At 38.3% G+C, this 18,861-nt stretch overlaps 1 protein-coding gene across 1 annotated transcript in view; it reads left to right on the top strand.

Moving 5' to 3' along the window:
* NKAIN3 (sodium/potassium transporting ATPase interacting 3) overlaps positions 1-18,861 on the top strand; it is a 536,962-nt gene that overhangs the window by 479,095 nt on the left and 39,006 nt on the right. Inside the window, exon 5 of the mRNA XM_033126827.1 lies at positions 15,605-15,665. Coding sequence (XP_032982718.1) covers positions 15,605-15,665 — 61 coding nt within the window. The remainder of the gene's footprint in view (positions 1-15,604; positions 15,666-18,861) is intronic.

The raw sequence follows: 18,861 nt of genomic DNA, 5'->3' as shown, positions 1-18,861 counted from the left end.
CAGCTTGGGACAACCAAGGTTGCTGAGAGCCAGCTCTGGCACCATGTTAACATAGCTGCTCCTATGAGAACCCTCAGCCAGCTGCACGACCCGCACTGAGAGTATGTGGCTCTATTTGAGATCGTTAGATTGTAACAGCTTAACTGTGACTTGTACAACCCAGAGCTCATCCCCATCTTCCCTAAATCACACAGCTGGCTTTCATCAATGGTAGAGAACCAAGATTGTTACCAGAGTGGTTTTTTAAGTTTCTTTCTTGGACCTGGGCAACTGTCCCATTTTTCCAAAAACGGAAATTCTACAAGTTATAGAGCAAAAAACTTAACACCATCCCCTCCACTACCCCAAAATGGAATCAATCATTAAACACATTGTTAAGGACTCTAAGTAACAAAGATGATAGAAGCCCTGGAGGTCAAACGTAGACTCTCTGAGAGTAAGTCATAGTGAATTAACCTCACTTCATTTCTGGTCACGGTTATTAGACTGCTTAGATCCAAATATATGGTACACCTGAATTTCAACAAAGCCTTTAGCAATCAATTAAACTCCAGGAATAATGAATTTGTCTGCATCTGGACAGGCACTAGTATTGGAAAGGAAATATCATAGCCATATAATTCTGGCATCATTTCAAAGCCATTTTAGAAAAGGAACTCTCAGTTTGGGCAATAAGAAAACGGGTATCATTAGTGAAAAACTCTTTCTTTCTATTGATTTCAACATATTATAAGGAATAATGATGGTTGTTGCCCGTTGCTTTGAAAAAGTGTCCAGTAAAATCAAAGGTAAAGTCTAAAAACTTCAGATTATTAGACACATGCATTCTGGAACTATTTTAAGCTTTTGACTCACATTTTGTACTTCTCCTGCATTTAAAATTTTAAGCCATCATTTAAAAAGGTGTACAGTATGTGGTGAGTAATATGTTCAGTGGATCGCACTTAATTCTATGTAAAGATTACTATAAAAAATTATACCATCTTCTGGGGGATTATACTATATAGGAGTTTGTAACTATTAATACTTTGCTAAGTAAATACAGCTTTGGGTTGCGGAAGCATATAGAGTGGCAATAAGGAGATGGGTTAACATCATAGACTAAAGAGACAGAGTTTCCCTTCCAACCTAAGTGATTTAGGGACAAGTTAATTAACCTCTATGCCTCAATTTCTCACCCATAGAATGGAGTTAATAATAGAACTTAGCTCTTAAAGCTATAAAGACTAAAGGAATTGGTGGACGTATAGTGCCAGAATAGTGTCCAGCTAAGGCCTGTGCTAAGCACTAGGTATCCATTATTTCAGTAATCCTCACAATAATAAATGAAATCATATGATCATTATCCACATTTTACAGATGAGGAAACTGAGGCTCAGGTGGTTAAATATCTTTCCCAAGGTCTCTCAGACAGTGGTGGCAAAGCCAAAATTTGAACTGAGATCTCTCTAACCACAAAGCTCGACTGTTGACCACCATAACCATTAACTGTAAGGTAAGCACTGGATCCCAAGAACAAGGCTGAAACCCATCCTGAGACCTGTATACATTAGAGCAACACTGGCGGCAAGAATGGCATCACGAGATTCCCCAAGTGTTAAATGGAACTCCTTGAATTCCTGCTGCTGAAACATCATTGGTCCTGGGACAAAGGTGAAGTTGGTCCAGCAGTCAGGAGAGAAGAAATAAAGAGGCTCAGAACCAAGACGCATGGAGGAACACCACACAGGCAAAATGGCTGCGCTCAGCATTTACTTCACCTTGACCTTCAGTGGAGGTCAAGTCATACACCATGTGAGATTGTCCCCCACCCTCAGCCCTAAGTAGAGAGTCAGTGATCTGCTGCAGCAGTCATGAAATATGGGCAGGTCCTACGCTATGCATCTGGCTTCACTCAAAAGTCCATTAGTTACAAAGACTGGTACACCTCCTTACTGTAGCCAGCTTCTCACACAGAATTCCCTGGGGTCCTCTCAGAACTGGGCCACAGCATCATCAGTCTCATTCTGACTCCTGTTCAGGGAGATGGAATTAAGTGGAATTGACTCCATCTGCTAATTCACCCAAGAAGATCATAACCTCTGCCATATTTCACTAGGTGGGGCTGTCAAATGTGTCCCTCAAACAAATTAAGAAGCCTGTGAAACCCCCATTTAATCACAGAGAAGCAGACTTCCATATTGTAAAATATCTCCCCTCAAATTCCCCGGACACGTATGAGCAGAGGAATGCCTGTCTTTCTTTTGGGTTCTCTTGAGATCTACAAACTCTGTATATCCACATACAACTCCATCTGCAGCAAGGGGCCGAGCAGTCCGCTGAAATTACATGACTCACTGGAAGGCAGGAGCAGTGTCCACAATGGTTAGCACTCCAGACATGGCCATTTGTAAATGTCCCCTCAATAGCTCTAATACTGGCTGAGCCAGCTCTTCAGTGGCAAGCAGACGGGCCGTGGATAGACATGTGGACCCACATGCCGATGGGGCAATACCTAACTGCGTAAGCACGGGCTTCGGAGCGTGGCTGCTCTGCCATCCACCGCCTTCCAATGGGTGCTTTGGAGATCTCAGTTCTAACACAGGAAATTTGGAGACGAACATCCCACTAATGGGCTGCATGGTCTAGTGGAAAGCTGAATTTGTGGGTGTATTGGCAGTGACGCCTCTCCTGAGATACTGATGGTGCCCAACATGGAAGGGCACAAGAAAAGTCAATATGCTATAGTAAGCCAGAGAGCAGATTCAAAATGAGCCGCAAGAACAAGGGGTTTGAGCGGCCAGAGAATGAAGTCTACCGCTCAAGATGGGAACAGAGCACAGAAAGCAAACAAGCAAGTCTGAGGCCCGTCTGAATGGAGAGGGCTCCCCGCTAAGCCCAGATTTTGCTCCGGTTTCCTGGGCCTGACTCCATGTAAAGGGTTTGGTATGGAAGAGGCCGAGCTCCATGTAACTTGGCTTATTTATAAGTCCCCATAGCCACAAAGACATGTACTCGTATGCTTACCTAAGACCTTATCCATCACACTCGGACACTATCCCAAAACAACCTTCATCCCCAAGCTATGTGAATGTGAATTTCACACCTTTACAAATTCTGTTTTAGTTTACATTTGGGATTGTAAAATAGGTAAAAGGCAGATGAAATTTTCCTTAAGAAAAACATTTTTCTTCAAGTGACCAGTAACACTCAGGTACTAAGACCCTACTAAACTATTCACATGATACCAGTGAAGAGTTACTGAATTTGGCGGTGGACTCTTAGAAAAGTCCTAGATGAAATGATCTACTTAAATAGGCACCTTTATTTATTTATTTGTGAACAATGCGCTTATTCCTCCACGGGTTGCCACCCGAAATGTGTTGTCGGAGAACAGTGCTCTTTGTGAGTCCTCTGTGATATTGCTGAGCTGGCTTGTACGGAGTGTCTGCATCACAAAAGCACATCCTTGAAACGCTTATCTTCCTTCGTAGAAGCCAGCAAACCATTTGTTTTCCATTTCAACTATCTATGCAACTGCTACCCACACACGTAAGGGCAATAAATCCCAAAGCCCGGCTAAATGTGTTGCTGTTGCTCTTCTGCATTTTTATGGTCATCGTGGAGAAAACAACTTATTTCTGCATTCATTGATGCATTTGGAGCCCAGGGTGCCAGTGGGACTCTTAGAAGATTGAACCAAATGTCTTCAAATAATTTCAGGCTTCACTTGGCATAGGACACTTCCATAAACAGACATAACTCTAATTCTGGATTCCTGAAGGAAAAGTATGAGCAGCTTGATTAAAAACAAATAGGTTAGGGCTTAATAGGATTCACATTCTTCCCAGAGTGATCCAAATAAACAAAAAGCCAGTTCCTCCTAGGACTTCTTCCCCTGAGACTCCTAAGATCCTAGACTTCTGTTCTGCTGGGCACGTAAGAAAAAGCAGATGGCCATGGGTGACAGTTGCATGAAAAGACCCTCCTGAGAGCCATAGAGAAAGAAATGTGTCCACACAGCACTGTGAGATGAGACTGTACACCTGCTGTCTGTTCTTCAATCTGAGTTTTTCAATAACTTCCCAAAGAAGAAAAAGATATGCCTGCTGTCCAATCCAAAATTGACTGGAAGCCATTGCACAAAGCTGCACCTCCACCCCTTCTAGAAAAGGGAGTCAGAGATTCCCAAATTAGTAACCATGTGTTATGTGTCTGGACATTTTGCTGTCTGTCATCCTGACATGACAAGAGGGCATGCTAAATTCAGGCTGGCTGTGAGAATTGGAAATGTTGTCGTTCCTTATGAAAACCACTGTATCACTTCAATAAAGTGGCTGAAAAGATTCTGACTTCATCATACTATGAGGTGTGATAAAAAAAATACGGTGAATGTTTAAATAAAAATTATACATATTACAGTAAAAGACACTTTGCCATTAAAACCCCTCAAAATATTCCCCCTAGCTTCGAACACACTTATCCCATCATTCTTGCCACTTTCTGAAGCAGTTCTGGAAGTCTTCTTTCTTGAATGTCTTTACTTCATCCTCCATCATGACAATGCTTTGTGTCACACGTCACTTCTGGTACGGCAGTTTCTGTCAAATAAAAACATTATAATGCATCCTCATCTACCTTATTCACCGGATCTAGCACCATTCAACTTCTGGCTCTTCCCCAACGTCAAAATGACCATGAAAGGAAAATGTTTTGAATCAATTCAGGACATCGAGGCAGCCATAACAGGGCAACTTAAAAGACACTCACGAAAGAGGACTTCCAGAACTGCTTCAGAAAGTGGCAAGAATGATGGGATAACTGTGTTCGCAGTGAGGGGGAGTCTTGTGAAGGGGATTAATGGCAATGTGTCTTTTACTGTAATAATTTTTTTTTTAATTTAAACATTCACTGTATTTTTTTAATCATACCTTGTATTTCTCCTCTCGCCTGCAAAGGAAGCAGCGTGTGTTCAGGTATACATGTAGCTGTTTTTAATGTACATCAAATGTTTGGTTTCACATAAACCAACCAATAGTTAACTCATAAGTGAAAATAGGCCTAACATCCCTTTTCCTTCTATGTTTATGTTTATGTTTCCTCCATCTGACTAAGATGGTACAATCATTGGCTTAGTCTCATGTTTATTGCATGACGCCGACAGTATCAAAGCAAAGCAGAAAAATCTATCAAGCTTATCAAATCAAGACAATAGCTACTGCCGCACACCAACAGAGCTGACTTTGGCTTCGACTGAGTGAAACGGTGACCCATGCAGGAATTTCAAGGTTGCTAAATGCTGGAATTCTGAAATCCATCCACATTATTCCAGCCATACTGGTTTCCCTCCCACACTTTGCTTTGAAATACAATGCTTCTCATCACTTATTCATTTAAAAACATTTAATGAGTACCTTCTTTGTACCAGGAAAAATGCTGAGTGTCAGATATGCAAATCTGAGTTGAGAAAAAATTCTCACCTTGAAAGAGGCTGGCGGTGGAGACAGAGGTACAAATAAATGGGTATGATCATGTGAAATGTGCCCTAATCAAGAAATATGAGGCTGTGCCAAAGTTGTGGAAGGAGCAGATCCTCTTCCTGAAAGAACAAGGGCAGGACTCTCAGAGGATGTGGTCTTTCTATTTGCTCTTTCGGAGGGTTTCTGCCTTCAAGACCTACTGGGAAGAGAACAAATGCACACATAGCTATAATGCAAAGCTATACTGGGAACTACCATTAGAGATATAAGAACAAAGTGCTGAGACAGTTCAGACTAGAGGTGTATCCACTGGAGAGATCAAAGGAAGTGACATTTACAACAGGGCTTAAGGGACGAAAGGGTTTGTGCAAGCAGAGATGTGGGAACGGGTGAGCGGGTCTTGGACAAGCAAAGAATGATGTGCCCAGGGAATTGGAGCACAGGCTTATGGCAGAGAATGTGGAGGATCAGCCTTGAAAGCCAGGTTGAGGCAGGATTACACATTTCATATGTGTAAAAAGTTCATATGTTCTTGGACAGGCAAAATCTGTTCTCTGTTACTCCAAATTGTGCATCATGGCTTAAGGAAGAGTTTATTCCCATGGGAATACAAACATGTTGTAATAATGCCCACCCTAAGACAAAAACAAACCAAAAAACTTCATTTATCTCATATCTTCCTCCAGTTACCAACCCTTTCTCTACCCTCCTTTTCTGCAAATCTCCTTGAAAGAATTGTTGACATCCTATTTTCTCTTGAACCCACTTTGATGAGATTTTTGCCCCACCGTCCACCAAAACAACTCCCATGACTTCCAAATTACCCAATCGAGGGGTCAGTGCTCGTTGCTCATTGTCCTTGGCCTGTCAGAGGCCTTCGACACATTTGATTGCCCTTACTTTCTTGTATCACTATAACTCTCCTCAGTCCTTTTCAGTCTCTTTTGCGGGTTTCTTGACTTCTCTCCAACCCCTAAGTGTCATAATGTTCCAGAACTTCTCTGACTTCACTCACTTCCTTAATGATCTAATCCAGTCATGTGGCTTTAAATAGCACTGATAGATAGATACACTGATAACTTCCAAATTTGTAAGTGCTCTTTACCTAAGCAATTTTTCAGGGTCACGTTTACAGCAAACAACCTTTAGGGATGATGTAATTTCTTCCCCATCCCACCTCTGACAAAGTAGACTTGCTTTCCCTTGTGATGAAAGTAGCTCAAGGTCACTCACACTGTGTCTGCAGAGGTCCATCGTGGCCCCCATGGTCTTGGGGGAATACAGCAAAGAGATATGAAATTCAAGCTGAACACTGTGCTGTGAGTTACAAAGTCCTTCATTTCTCCCCAGTGTCAATGAAACAGCAAGAAGTTTACCTGTTAGCTGGTACAAGTAAAAATCTCAAACCCTGCACAATTCTTGACATGAGGTAGCTATGCTTTCATTTGTAAGTAACTTTAACTCAAATAAATTACCTACAGAAGCTTCCTACTCACAAGTGTTCAAATTAATGGTTTTCATAGGGATAACGCTCTATACAGAGTGAAGCATGTCAGCTTCTGCCTGCTTTCTATACGTGGCTTTGGCTAAGAGTTTTTATAGAGTCATTTTGGATTTGAGGAAAAATCGAATAACAAACAGCATTTTAGAACCTGTATGTTAAATACAGAAACTTCTGTCATTCCTGTGGGTTCTTATAAGCTTCAGGGTTTAAAAGTTGTGAATGCTGGGAAATTTAGGGTACTAGATGGGGAGTTATTTTTCTTCAAGTATCCTTTTGGCTTTCTTCAAGCTCAGCAATTCTCTCCCCATAAGGTTAGGCCTGAATGAGCTCTTCTTTCTGAGTTCCCTAGATGAGCTTTTGTCATCATCTATGTCACCTTAAAGCGATCCTTGAAGACACTCATGCTTTGAGAAATAACTCATTTCTTTGATTCATTCTTACTTAAACCCACAGTTAGCAGGACACACAACCAGTGGTTCTGTCCTAGTATCTGCATGTGTGAAACTTAATCCTATCGATCCTTACACAGGCCTGCTGGCCAAAACAAATCGATCTCATATACAAATCCTACTTGCAGAAACTAATCAAAAAGTGGTGTTGGAATCTAGTCTTCTGTCAGTTGCATTCCCTTAATGTATAAAAAACATGGTATTTTTGCAGTCAGAATTTACAATACAGAGGGAAATATCATTTAATGTGACTGTGAAGATGAGTGGTTTTAATGGAAGAGGGAAAAACTGTCTTTAAAATAAATGACTCTTTCAAAACTTTATTAAAAGCAGAAATAATTGGGATTATTATCCTGATGTTATTTATTATTTTGTGTGTTTTGCTATTGGCGAGAATGCATTATGTTACATTTCCTGGAGATAAACAGAAAGCCACAAGGACTATTTTAACTCAGATTCTAGGAAACCAAGAACACAACACAACAGCCAACCATCTACTAATTGGTGATTAAGATGATGCCTAAACAGGTTTTCATGAGAATAACATTATTAATGAATAATAACAGCAGTTTGGTTAATCACAATAGCAAAAGTAATTTTAGGATAAATATTTTATTAGTGTACCCATCAATAAAGCAAAAGTAAAAGGATACATTTCAATTAATTCATTTGTTATAATATTGAGATTATGGCTGGCAAATTCTGTTTGAGGACCTGGAGAATGATCTAATATTTCTGGCATGGCATGTCTTTATCTTACTGTTTCCAGCTAATGGTACCGTGTATTTCAATTACCTAGCCAATATTCCTTTCTTGTCATCTATCAAGATACTATTAAAGTCCATTAGTGAACAATTGGATTTGACAAATTTTATGTTGCTATACATTGCTCTGTTCTTGTAAAAGTTGGTGTTCTCACATTTTGTTAGGAAAAGAAAAATTCACTAAATAGGGAAGGATAATGTGCTGTCATTATAATTAAGAACATGATCTTACTTTCTGTCACTCAAAAGACTCGTTTGGAAAAGGAGAAGAAAGAAATATACTGACCAGTTCTCTTCAGTACATAGGCAATGACTCTTTTCAGAAAACATAGTAACCCAAAATCTTTAGAATACTCCTACAAGGGAAGAAATACAAAATAACTTAAGTAAAAACATATTTCTAAAACAAGTATTTAAATAAGCTTGCTCTCATTTGCCTTTATAAAAGTACATCTATGATCATCTTCTTATACATTCCTTCTAACTTGTTTAATTTCTCCTCCTAACCCTAAACCTCCCCCAAAATTTCAACTGCACTTACTCAAATGATGAAATCAGAACTATCTAACTTGCATTTGTTTTTTTCAGTATAGCCCTCTGGTCAACCCCTTTCTTTTTAGCCGAGGAGGGAATTTGTATTGGAATTATTAAGAAGTTTCCTTAAAAAAAAAAAGTAAAACTTTATTTTCTGCTATAAATATTTCTCAGAGGGTGCTTAGATTTGTATATTAAATGTATAAATAAGTAACAAAGCAATTTATGGGACAGCCATTAGCAATTAATATTTTTCAGTCCTCATAACATTATGGAAGGAAAACCAGAGGTTAGAGGGTAGATTTAGTTTTAGGTCAAAATTTCTTTATCGTGATGGCATTTTTTATCAACCCCATCAAATTAACTACATATGGATATGTGAAAACAGTGTGCAGTATTAAGTTCACTGAGTTTGCTCTCCAGGGACCTTCCCATCAATCCTCTGGGCTTTCTTCCAGTAAATGCCAATGAACCAACCAGTAAATGCTGATGGACCCCGCGTGCCAAATGGAATGAGCTAATGTTAGAAGACACCAAAATGTGTCCCCTGTCAAAGAGGCTAATAACATGCTAATATATACTTTAGCTATCACTGTCATCTCAAAAGATATCAATGAAGACAAAATAATAATTTGTATTACTTTAAATCAACATAAAAATGTAGATAAAGTTATAGTTTTTCTAAAGAAGTATATAGTCTATTAAGAAAGTCAAAAAATAATATTCACTGGAGTATTGAGCTACCACGAAGGACTTAGCTTTATACTAGAAAAGTCCTATAGCACTCAATCAAAATAATTGATTTATCTTTACTTACATCTTACCTACACAGATGAAAATAATGATTTACGAGATTTCACTTACCTGACTTTTCTGTGGAAGAAAAATTATTGGGATACAAAAGCTATCAAACAACTGTGGGTTTACTATTCAATAAGCAACTTCCAAGATAAAATAAACATTGAATGTAGCATCTAAATTTCAGTCTGTAACCAAAGTAACAAAACTAATTCAGAATTTTTTCTATTACGTGATTCATTCTGTTACTACCCTTCTCTTTGCAAAGCAACTGGAAGAGACCCATAGTATCAGTCATCGCAAGTCACACTGGATCTTGATCTGTTTTGTTGTCACTTGGTCTCTAGCTCTTTAGGATTCAAGAGATAGCTGATTTTTTCTCAGTTACTAGAACTCATATTACCTGAATTCACTGAATTGTTCTTCAAGCAAAAGGGTTATCTTCAAAGTAAGTTCTCCAAAGTAGGGCATATGCATGCAAAGAGGTACATAAAATATCCAAAATGGAACACATGTACTAAAAGGAGTGAACTAGACAATCCATGGGAGCATAGGGAGAAATTATGTCTTCTGTGTCTATTTATTTTTATCTAAACACCTAAGAAAATGGCCTTTACCAATATCTAGCATGTGGTTTGGCACTGGTAGGCTCACTGGGACTCTAGGACTATATGTGAGAAAGTTGCTTGTGTTAACTGAGGTAGTAGAAATGTCCTGTGAGGAAACGCGAGCTCCCCTGTATGATGGGATTAATGGTGACATGCATGTTGAGTGTATTAAGATGAATTACAATCTTTGTGTGCTGGGTTAAGTAGGTTTACAGACTACATTGCCTATTTTTAAGAACACTAATGCTCACAAAATGGTCACGTGGCTTAAAACTTCCCCTAAAAGTGTCCATGGATTGAAGATAAAATCAATTATGGACACATTCATGGAAAAAAATTCTTAAATAGTAGAGCTGACATGTACCCTCTTCCTAGTATTAACTCTGTGTCAGCCTCAATACAAAATAAAACCAATGATGATCTAATCAAAGTGAAAAGACAATACCCTCAAAGTTTAAATTGTCAAGGAAACTATTTGAAATGTGTACTATTTAAAAGAATTATGTTCAGCTTGTAGATATATATTTACAGTAACAGTGTAAAAACGTAGACTAGATGTACAAACACCAAGTTGATGATAGTTGTTTTCTCTCCAATATGGCATTTCCTGAGAAGAATGGATTGATATGCAAATTGACTTCTCAAAGATTCCTTTCAAGTAATTTTTTTTTTGAATTAGGATGCTATGATTTTACTTCATGTATTAAAACTTAAATAATTTCCTCAGTATCACTTCTCCTTCTCCACTGTGGCCTAAATTGTGCAGAGTCTACGGAGAACCGAAAACACAAGTTCACAGATGTGATAGGCAGAATAATGGTTCCTCAAAGATGTCCATATCTTAATCTCCAAAAAGGAATGAATTAAGGTTGCTAATCAGGTGACCTTAAAATAAGGAGATTATCCTGGATTATCCAGGTAGGTCCAGTGTAATCATAAGGGTCCTTAAAAGTGGAACAGGATGGTGGAAGACGGAGAACCAGGGAAATGGCAGCATAAGGACTCAGTTCTAGGTTGCTGGCTTTGGATATGAAGAATGGGGTCATAAGCAAATGAATGAAGGCATCCTGTAGAAATTGAAATAGGCAAGGAAACAGATTTTGCCAGATATTCCAGGAGTGCAGCTTTGCTGACACCTTAATTTTATCCCAAAGAGATCCATTTCTGACTTGTCACCTCCAGAACTGTAAGATAATAAATTTGTATTGTTTTCACCTATACATTTGTAGTAATTTGTTACAGCAATAATAGAAAATTAATACAAGAAAGTTCTCGAGTTAAACACACACACACACACACACACACACACACACACACACACACACCTAACTAGAAAGTTATTTGTTGGCAGAGGTCTTCTAACATATGGTTTTCTAACGAAACATCCCCCAATTATGAAGCCACCAATATCACTTGCTGACATAAAGAAAAAAATTTCAATAAATATAGCAAAAGCTTAGTGTATATATATACCCCACAAGATTCCATACAAATTAATGAAAACAGCATCGAGTTAATAAATGGGTAAAGGACTTCTGCAAATAATTTGGAAAAGAAAAAATATAAATGGCTAATAAAATATGAAATTGTTTTAGATGAAATAAAACATTGCAAATTAAACAATGAAGAGAAGCTATTTTGTCTATTACATTGGCACATATTTTTTAAAATAAAAAAATCGTATGCTACTAAGGGTATGATAAAATAAGCATTGTCACTCACTGTTATAGTAGGATAAAAGATGATACAAACCTTTGGAAAAGCAATTTAACAGTGTGTAAAAATATTTATAGCTCGTTTGGGAATCAGATAGTCCAAAATATAGAAAAAGCATTAATATTCATCATAACAGTATCTATAATATGAAACTTTGAAAATAGTGTTCAATAATAGATTGCTTAAATACATTACAGTATGTTTAAATTATACAAATTTATGTAGTTAATAATTAAGTTTATGCACAGTATTGACATGAGTCATAAGAATATAAATAAGGTATATAACAGCTATGAGAAAAAGGGCTGTAATAAAATCCATTAGGAAGTTTTTAATAATAGGAGCATGGGCCATTTCTTTCTTCTGTATGTAACTTGTTTATTGAATGAGCTGGACTTGTACAATACAGTTAAAAGGCATTTTATTCTTTCTCCCACTGCCCCTTCAAGTACACTTTGTGGTCTTGGTCTATCTCACCTTTTGGGTCACATTTCAGGCAGAATTTTTAGCTTTTTTGGTCCCTCATAGATATTAGAAAGTCTAGCCCATAATATCAAAAAGATAAAATGTAAAAAATGTTGCAAAGAATATGGAGAAAAGGAAACCTCATATGCTGTTGGTGGAAGTATAAATTGGTACAGCCACTGTGGAAAACAATATGGAGATTCCTCAGAAAAGTAAGAATAGAACTATCATATCATCCAGTTATTCCAATTTTGAGTATTTATCCAAAGAATATGAAAACACTATTTCAAAAAGATATATGCACCCCCATGTTCATTGTAGCATTATTTATAATAATCAAGATATAGAAACAACCTAAGTATCCATCCATGGATGAATGGATACAGACATTGTGGTATATATATGTAACAACTTCTTTACACACACACACACACACACACACACAATGGAATACTACTCAGCCATAAAAAAGAATGAAATCTTGCCATTTGTGTCAACATGGATGGACTGCAAGAGTATTATGCTAAGTGAAATAAGCCAGACAGAGAAAGACAAATATCATATGATTTTACTCATATGTGGAATCTAAAAATACAAAACAAACAAAACAAAAACAAACTGATAGATACAGAGAACAGATTGGTGGTTACCAGAAGAAAAGAGGGTTCTGAGGAGGGAGGAATGGGTGAAAGGGGTCAATTGCACGGTGATGGATGGAGACTAGAATTTTGGTGACGATCACTTTGTAGTGTATACAGATGTCAAGTTATAATGCTGGACACTGAAACTTATACAATATGACATATCAATTTTACCTGTATTATAAAAAAAGAATCAATCCCAGGCCAGTGCAAACTCTCATCTACTTAGATCCTGCTCCTTAGCTTGGGTCTGATTTCAAGTTGCAGATCTGCAGTGAGGAAGTAACCCACAGCTGCCTTCTCTTCTCCTCACTCCACTTCTCTCTGCACTTACCAGCTGCTCTTACATGTTATTTAAAGGATGAAGTGGAAGGCGGACTCATGGGAGAAGAGATGAGGAACAAGGTCTTACATGGCTGTTGTAATCTAGCAGGAGGTGCTCTCTGGATGTAACAGATCCCAAATGAGATTCTTCCCTTTGTGGGTACTTTTGTGGGTTCATCAGCCCTCCTTTAGGATTCTCCCTGTTTCTCTAAATGTTCAACCTCTCTGCTGGCCACTTAACACTCTACTCATCTTCTATGTACCAGCATCATTCTTCTGAGATCATCTGTCCTTGGCAGGAAGTCCTCCGAGTGAGGTCCGACTCCAGAACAGCACCACCAGCTGTCTGTCTCCAAAAGGCTTCTAGACTAAAGACACACATACACGTGTGCTGCCACACCCGCCCAGCCCTGTCTCTTCACACTCTGTCCCCAAAAGCTCGTTTAGCCACAATCCTTCACCTTTTGACTTTTCCAAGTGTGATTTAGGTACCAAGTACCTGTGTTCCCAAATTACAAGAATCATGTCAAACTCCCCATATGTCATGCAGGGTGTCAAGTGGGGTCTCTGGTCCCACTCCCCACATAAGAATGCAGGATATGGTGAGGCCAAAAAGGAACACCCACGGAGCCATAGATAGGGGAGTCATACCACTATAGTCTCACTGGCGGCTGGGTTGGAGACACAGGAAGCAGGAACCACGCTATCCGCAACCCGCCACCCGCTTCTCTGCCAACCAACCAACCCCGCTTGCTAGCTGCAATCCGCCGTCCGCTTCTCTGCCTGCCAACCAACCAACCAACCCCCTAGCATGGCCATGGCAATTATATTAGTGACTAATGGCTAACTGGTTACAGCTGATGGCCACCCAGCCACAGTGGATGGCCATCTGATTACAGCTGATGGCCATCTAATACCTGAGCCAGCACCTTTCCATGTGAGGCCAAGAGCCTGGAAAGTGCTCTCTGGGACTCTGTCCCCACAGGTCCTCTCACCCCACTGGGCGTCTCTCTTCATCTCAAACCAAGTGAGCGGGTACTTCAGGGAACCACAAACATGGTGTGGGGACAGAGCCAGGAGTCCCCACACCAGCTACTCCAACCCAGCTACCAGCAAGACTATAGTGGTATGACTCCTCTATCTATGGCTCCGTGGGTGTTCCTTTTTGGCTTCACCATGTCCTGCATCCTTGTGCAGGGAGCGGGACCAGAGACCCCACATGACAGACCCTTTTGCTCTCTGGCAACATCCTCTATATAAGTCCTTCTCTCTCAGCTCTCATCCTCTGAGGGGCTTTTTGACCTTTATCTAGACTGTCAATATGGATAATGAGTTCAGAGTCCCCATCTACCTGGGCAGTCACAGACACCAGCTGTGTTATTCTCTGCATTCAGCCTTCGACACTGCAACTATCAGAAAAGTTTCCTTCCCAAATGTTATTTTATACAGAAAGAGGGGGAGACAGACTTTAACAATGGAGAGAAAAGCAAGAAGACAGACTATATTAACAGCTATTGAGGTAACTCTTTTTCATCAAAGTACTTTTCAGAGTAATTTTAGACCAAACTAGATTCAATGACAATTTTGTCCTCCAAGAATTTCAGTGTCTCTGGCTCTAAAGAACAAAAATTGTCTTCTGAGTATAATAAGTGAAAAAAGCAGTATGAAAAGCTGGAAAGTGTACACTCTGACATCCATGTTTATTCTTTTAACCACTAGTATCCAAAGTATAAATGATCTTTTCTATTTTATTTTATGGTGAATACCTGAAAGTTAATAGATTTTTCTTATGACATAATCAACAAAACATTTTAGTATTTAAATAGAATTTATTTTCTCTGTGCATTTTAAGTAATTAAGTAGATAATTGGTATTTAATTATAATTAACATATTTGATTCCTTTTGTGGTTATTAAACATTAAATTAGTTGTAATAATAAGGAATGCTGCTACAAATTGCTCTATAAATAGTCAAACTTAAAAATATATGTTCTGAATAATACGTGGCGATTTTAAAATATAAGACCTGTTTAAAAAAAAAAAATATATATATATATATATATATAATGTAAATCCCAATCAAAATCTAAATGAAATATCTAGAAATTGGGGTTTTTATTTCCCATTCATGTATACATTTTTTAGAACACTACGAAAGCTCAGTAGAAATTAAAAGCCTCTTTAAAATCATGGCTATTATTTAAAAACAAGTTTTTTTCCTAGTACAAATCCGTAGAGGTTACTACTATAAATTTTTTATCTATTGGATTATATAGACTCTTTAATTATGGACATTTGGCATAGATTCTTAAAATACATTGTTTGCTTTTTCTCCTTTGCAGTTGGTCGGTTTTGTGTATGCCTGTTATGTGATCAGTATTTTCATGGAAGAAGAGGACACCTGTAAGTATTATTATATCTCCCTGTGGGTTGATTTTGGATGAGATATAGCTCCCAAAAGAAATTATTAAAAGGCTATGAAATCATTCCTACTTGGAATTTAAAATGACTGAACTCAGCATAGTAAATTTACAATCAAACGTTTACAAACCAAACTTCACACCAATAAGACAGCACTTATTGAAACTCTGAATCCAAGTTGTGTGGGAAGATGCCCACAGACATGGAAGCTGTCATATCACGTGTTAGTAACTTTTCATCAGAGATCTCAACAGTATGCTGAGTAGAAAATTCAGGGTTGTTTTATCCATCACCAACTGTAAGTATGCTGGCTGCAGAATTTTGAAATCTGACTAATAGCAATAACATCAATATATTACAGAAGCTCTATATGTATATGAACTATATAAAATGCTCTGAGAGAACTAAAAATGACAACCTGTAAGGCAAGATGTAAAAAGAGAGAGAGAGAGTGCTGAGAAAGAATTAATGGGATGCTAAAAAGCTAAGTAGTCACATTTTAACAGAAAACTCAGAAAAAGACATACATGACCTGAAGTTATGTAGGAAGAGGTTTTGCAGAGTGGCATTTATTAAGACCCTGCCTGCTAATGTACAAGGCGCTTCTTGGCACAATTCTGTTATGGGCCATGTAACACCAAAGAAAATTTTAGTTTGTTTTAAAAATAATAGTTATTAGGTAAACAAATAACAGCCAACCATACCAGAGATTTGGTTATCTCATTGCAATTACTTCCTGAGTTGCAAAGTTGACTCTTTAACAAAATGAGAATGAGTGTCTAACTAGCCATTATAACTTCTTTCTAGAACACCACTCCAAGGGAGTCTGGTGAGTGCTTCCCACCCAGCAGATGCAGTGCATGACATATGAACTGGGAACCAGTTGACAATGAGCTCTCATCTCAATTTATTGTCCCAAAGGGAAGAAATATTAGATTAAACTCATCATGCAGTGAAAACATGCAAACAGATTGCATTTTATCTTTTATGCTTGCTTGAGGGGATGTTTTTGGGTTTTTTTAATGCTAGATGAGCCAGAAAGTTTCTGACATTTCAAAAGTACAGTTGTAATGACAACACTTCCCACTATGCTGTGAACTTCAAAGAGTCTCCTTTTGTGGGTTCTACTAGTAGTTCCACAATCTGACAAAGTTGATGAACAGAAAGTCAGTAGACAGCTTCCAAAGACTCAGAGCTAAGACAGGCTGCACAGCCAGAAACAGCTGGTCAAATATGAACAATTTTAACTGGAATTTGGACCTAAAGGAAAGTATTAGAATTGGAGGTGAATAAGTACTTCAAAAAACTGGTATATTGAATGATAAATCTCAACTGATTCCCTTGTGGTACTTTTGAGTAGGTACGGAAAGAGTCCTCTTTCTGTTCCTCCTCATTGATTCATGTTGGAGGCTCTCAAACAATGCTAATGCTCCATCCTACCTTCTTGTGTGAGAAAAGGCAGAATAATCAATAATCTTCTTTCATCTAGTAGAAAAAATAGAGAAAAGACTTTTCTTCGAGGCTTGTGATTTGAAGCAAAACTGGGTAATGCAAAATGACATGCAAAGTAAAAGGCTCATCTAAATTGGGTGAACGTTCTTTGACCTTCTATCAGCCTTGTTTTAGAATCATGTCAGTGTGTATGGATTGTATTGCTACTGGCAGATATCGTAGTTCCATTGACTTTGGTGTCTTTAATTAACTTAAGTTTCTCATAGAAATCTCTGAATCAGCTATTTTAATGCCCATCAAACTGGGATTGAAGCAGCTGCTAGCAGCCTATCCTATTAATGGTTTAATTAATTCTGGTGTTTGTTATTTGGGCCATACATTAAGTTACCGAGAGACATCTGGATATAGTAGCTGTGTTACCATCAATTCAAATAATACTTAAAGTCAGAAGGAGTCTTGGGTGCCCACCACCAACCTGACATGATAATCTGCTGGAAGAGAGATGACCCTGAAAAGCAATCACAAACCTTTTAGGCTGATAGTTCTCAAGCAAGGGTAATTTCCCATTTTTCATTGATAGAAATAGGAATCAAAAGTGCAGTTGTAATTAAATTGTCCCAAAGTCTTCAGAAGGCAGACGTGAGCAAACACAAATGTATGAAACCAACTGCAATGATCTCATAGACTAGTACAATCTGTGCCAACACTTAGCTTTTGAGGGCAATAAGGAATTACCCTCGGCATATGACATTACCGACCCACAGCAAAGAAGAACTGTCCTTTGAATGGTTTTTCCAAAATGTAAACATAAAATAAGAAAACAATACTGGGAGCTTTCCAATTTGTCTAAGCGTACCTCTGGAAAGCTTCTTCAGAAAGGCAACTGCAAATCTATAATGTAATGTCCCAGAATTGTGGCAGACGGTATGTCATTTATCATTTCGATTCTTATTCTAGCTAATGAAAAACCTCTGCATTATTCAAAATGCAAAGTCAAACCTTGTTCTTGGACTGAAAGCTGCCAGCCAGTCTTAAAAATTAATAACAGCTGCCCGTTTCTCTCCTCTGCACTGCTTAAGTGGTTCTGGGAGACTAACATTCCAGTGACAGACATTTCTACGGGGTCATAAATGCTTGAGTAAACACTTATTTCCAGCCACCAACCTTCTTAGTTACTTCTTGGCATCTTTTGCTCACTATTTCTTATAATGACCATAATTGCGGGTCAATGACAAAGACGTAAAAAGCTCACCGAAGGAAGAGTGCTGCTGTGTGGGGGTCAATACTTCCATTACTCATTCTAATGAAAAAAGCCTATTGATGTCCCTTTGTTTCATTTTTTTATTTCTTTTTAAAATAATCTATCAATCTCTAGCAGCAGTTTTGTGAGACCAGGATACTTGGAACTGTAATTGTAAAAACCTGTCAACATCTTGTTTGTGAATCATCTGTGGAAAATGCACTTGTGGGTTTGTTACTATCTTGTCAGATTTCCAAAAAAAAAAAAAGTTCTAATTCAGGGAAGTGTGGAGGTAAGGCAAAAGATGCTAGAAAACAGTATTAACTCATATAAATATTTTTTCGGAGGGTCTATTGCTAGGGTTACTCCTTCTGATATTAGGTTGCCAGTCACAGTCTGTTTGGGCTCACAAAGGCCAGTCTGGGTTGCACATGTTGAATGGTGGGACACATGTATATTGAAAACCCTAAAAGTTCGTTTTGAGAA

Source organism: Rhinolophus ferrumequinum, chromosome 14, assembly GCF_004115265.2.
Source record: "Rhinolophus ferrumequinum isolate MPI-CBG mRhiFer1 chromosome 14, mRhiFer1_v1.p, whole genome shotgun sequence".
NCBI lineage: Eukaryota > Metazoa > Chordata > Mammalia > Chiroptera > Rhinolophidae > Rhinolophus > Rhinolophus ferrumequinum.
The sequence above is the reverse complement of the archived record's forward strand: the minus strand, read 5'-3'. Positions and strand labels throughout refer to the sequence as shown.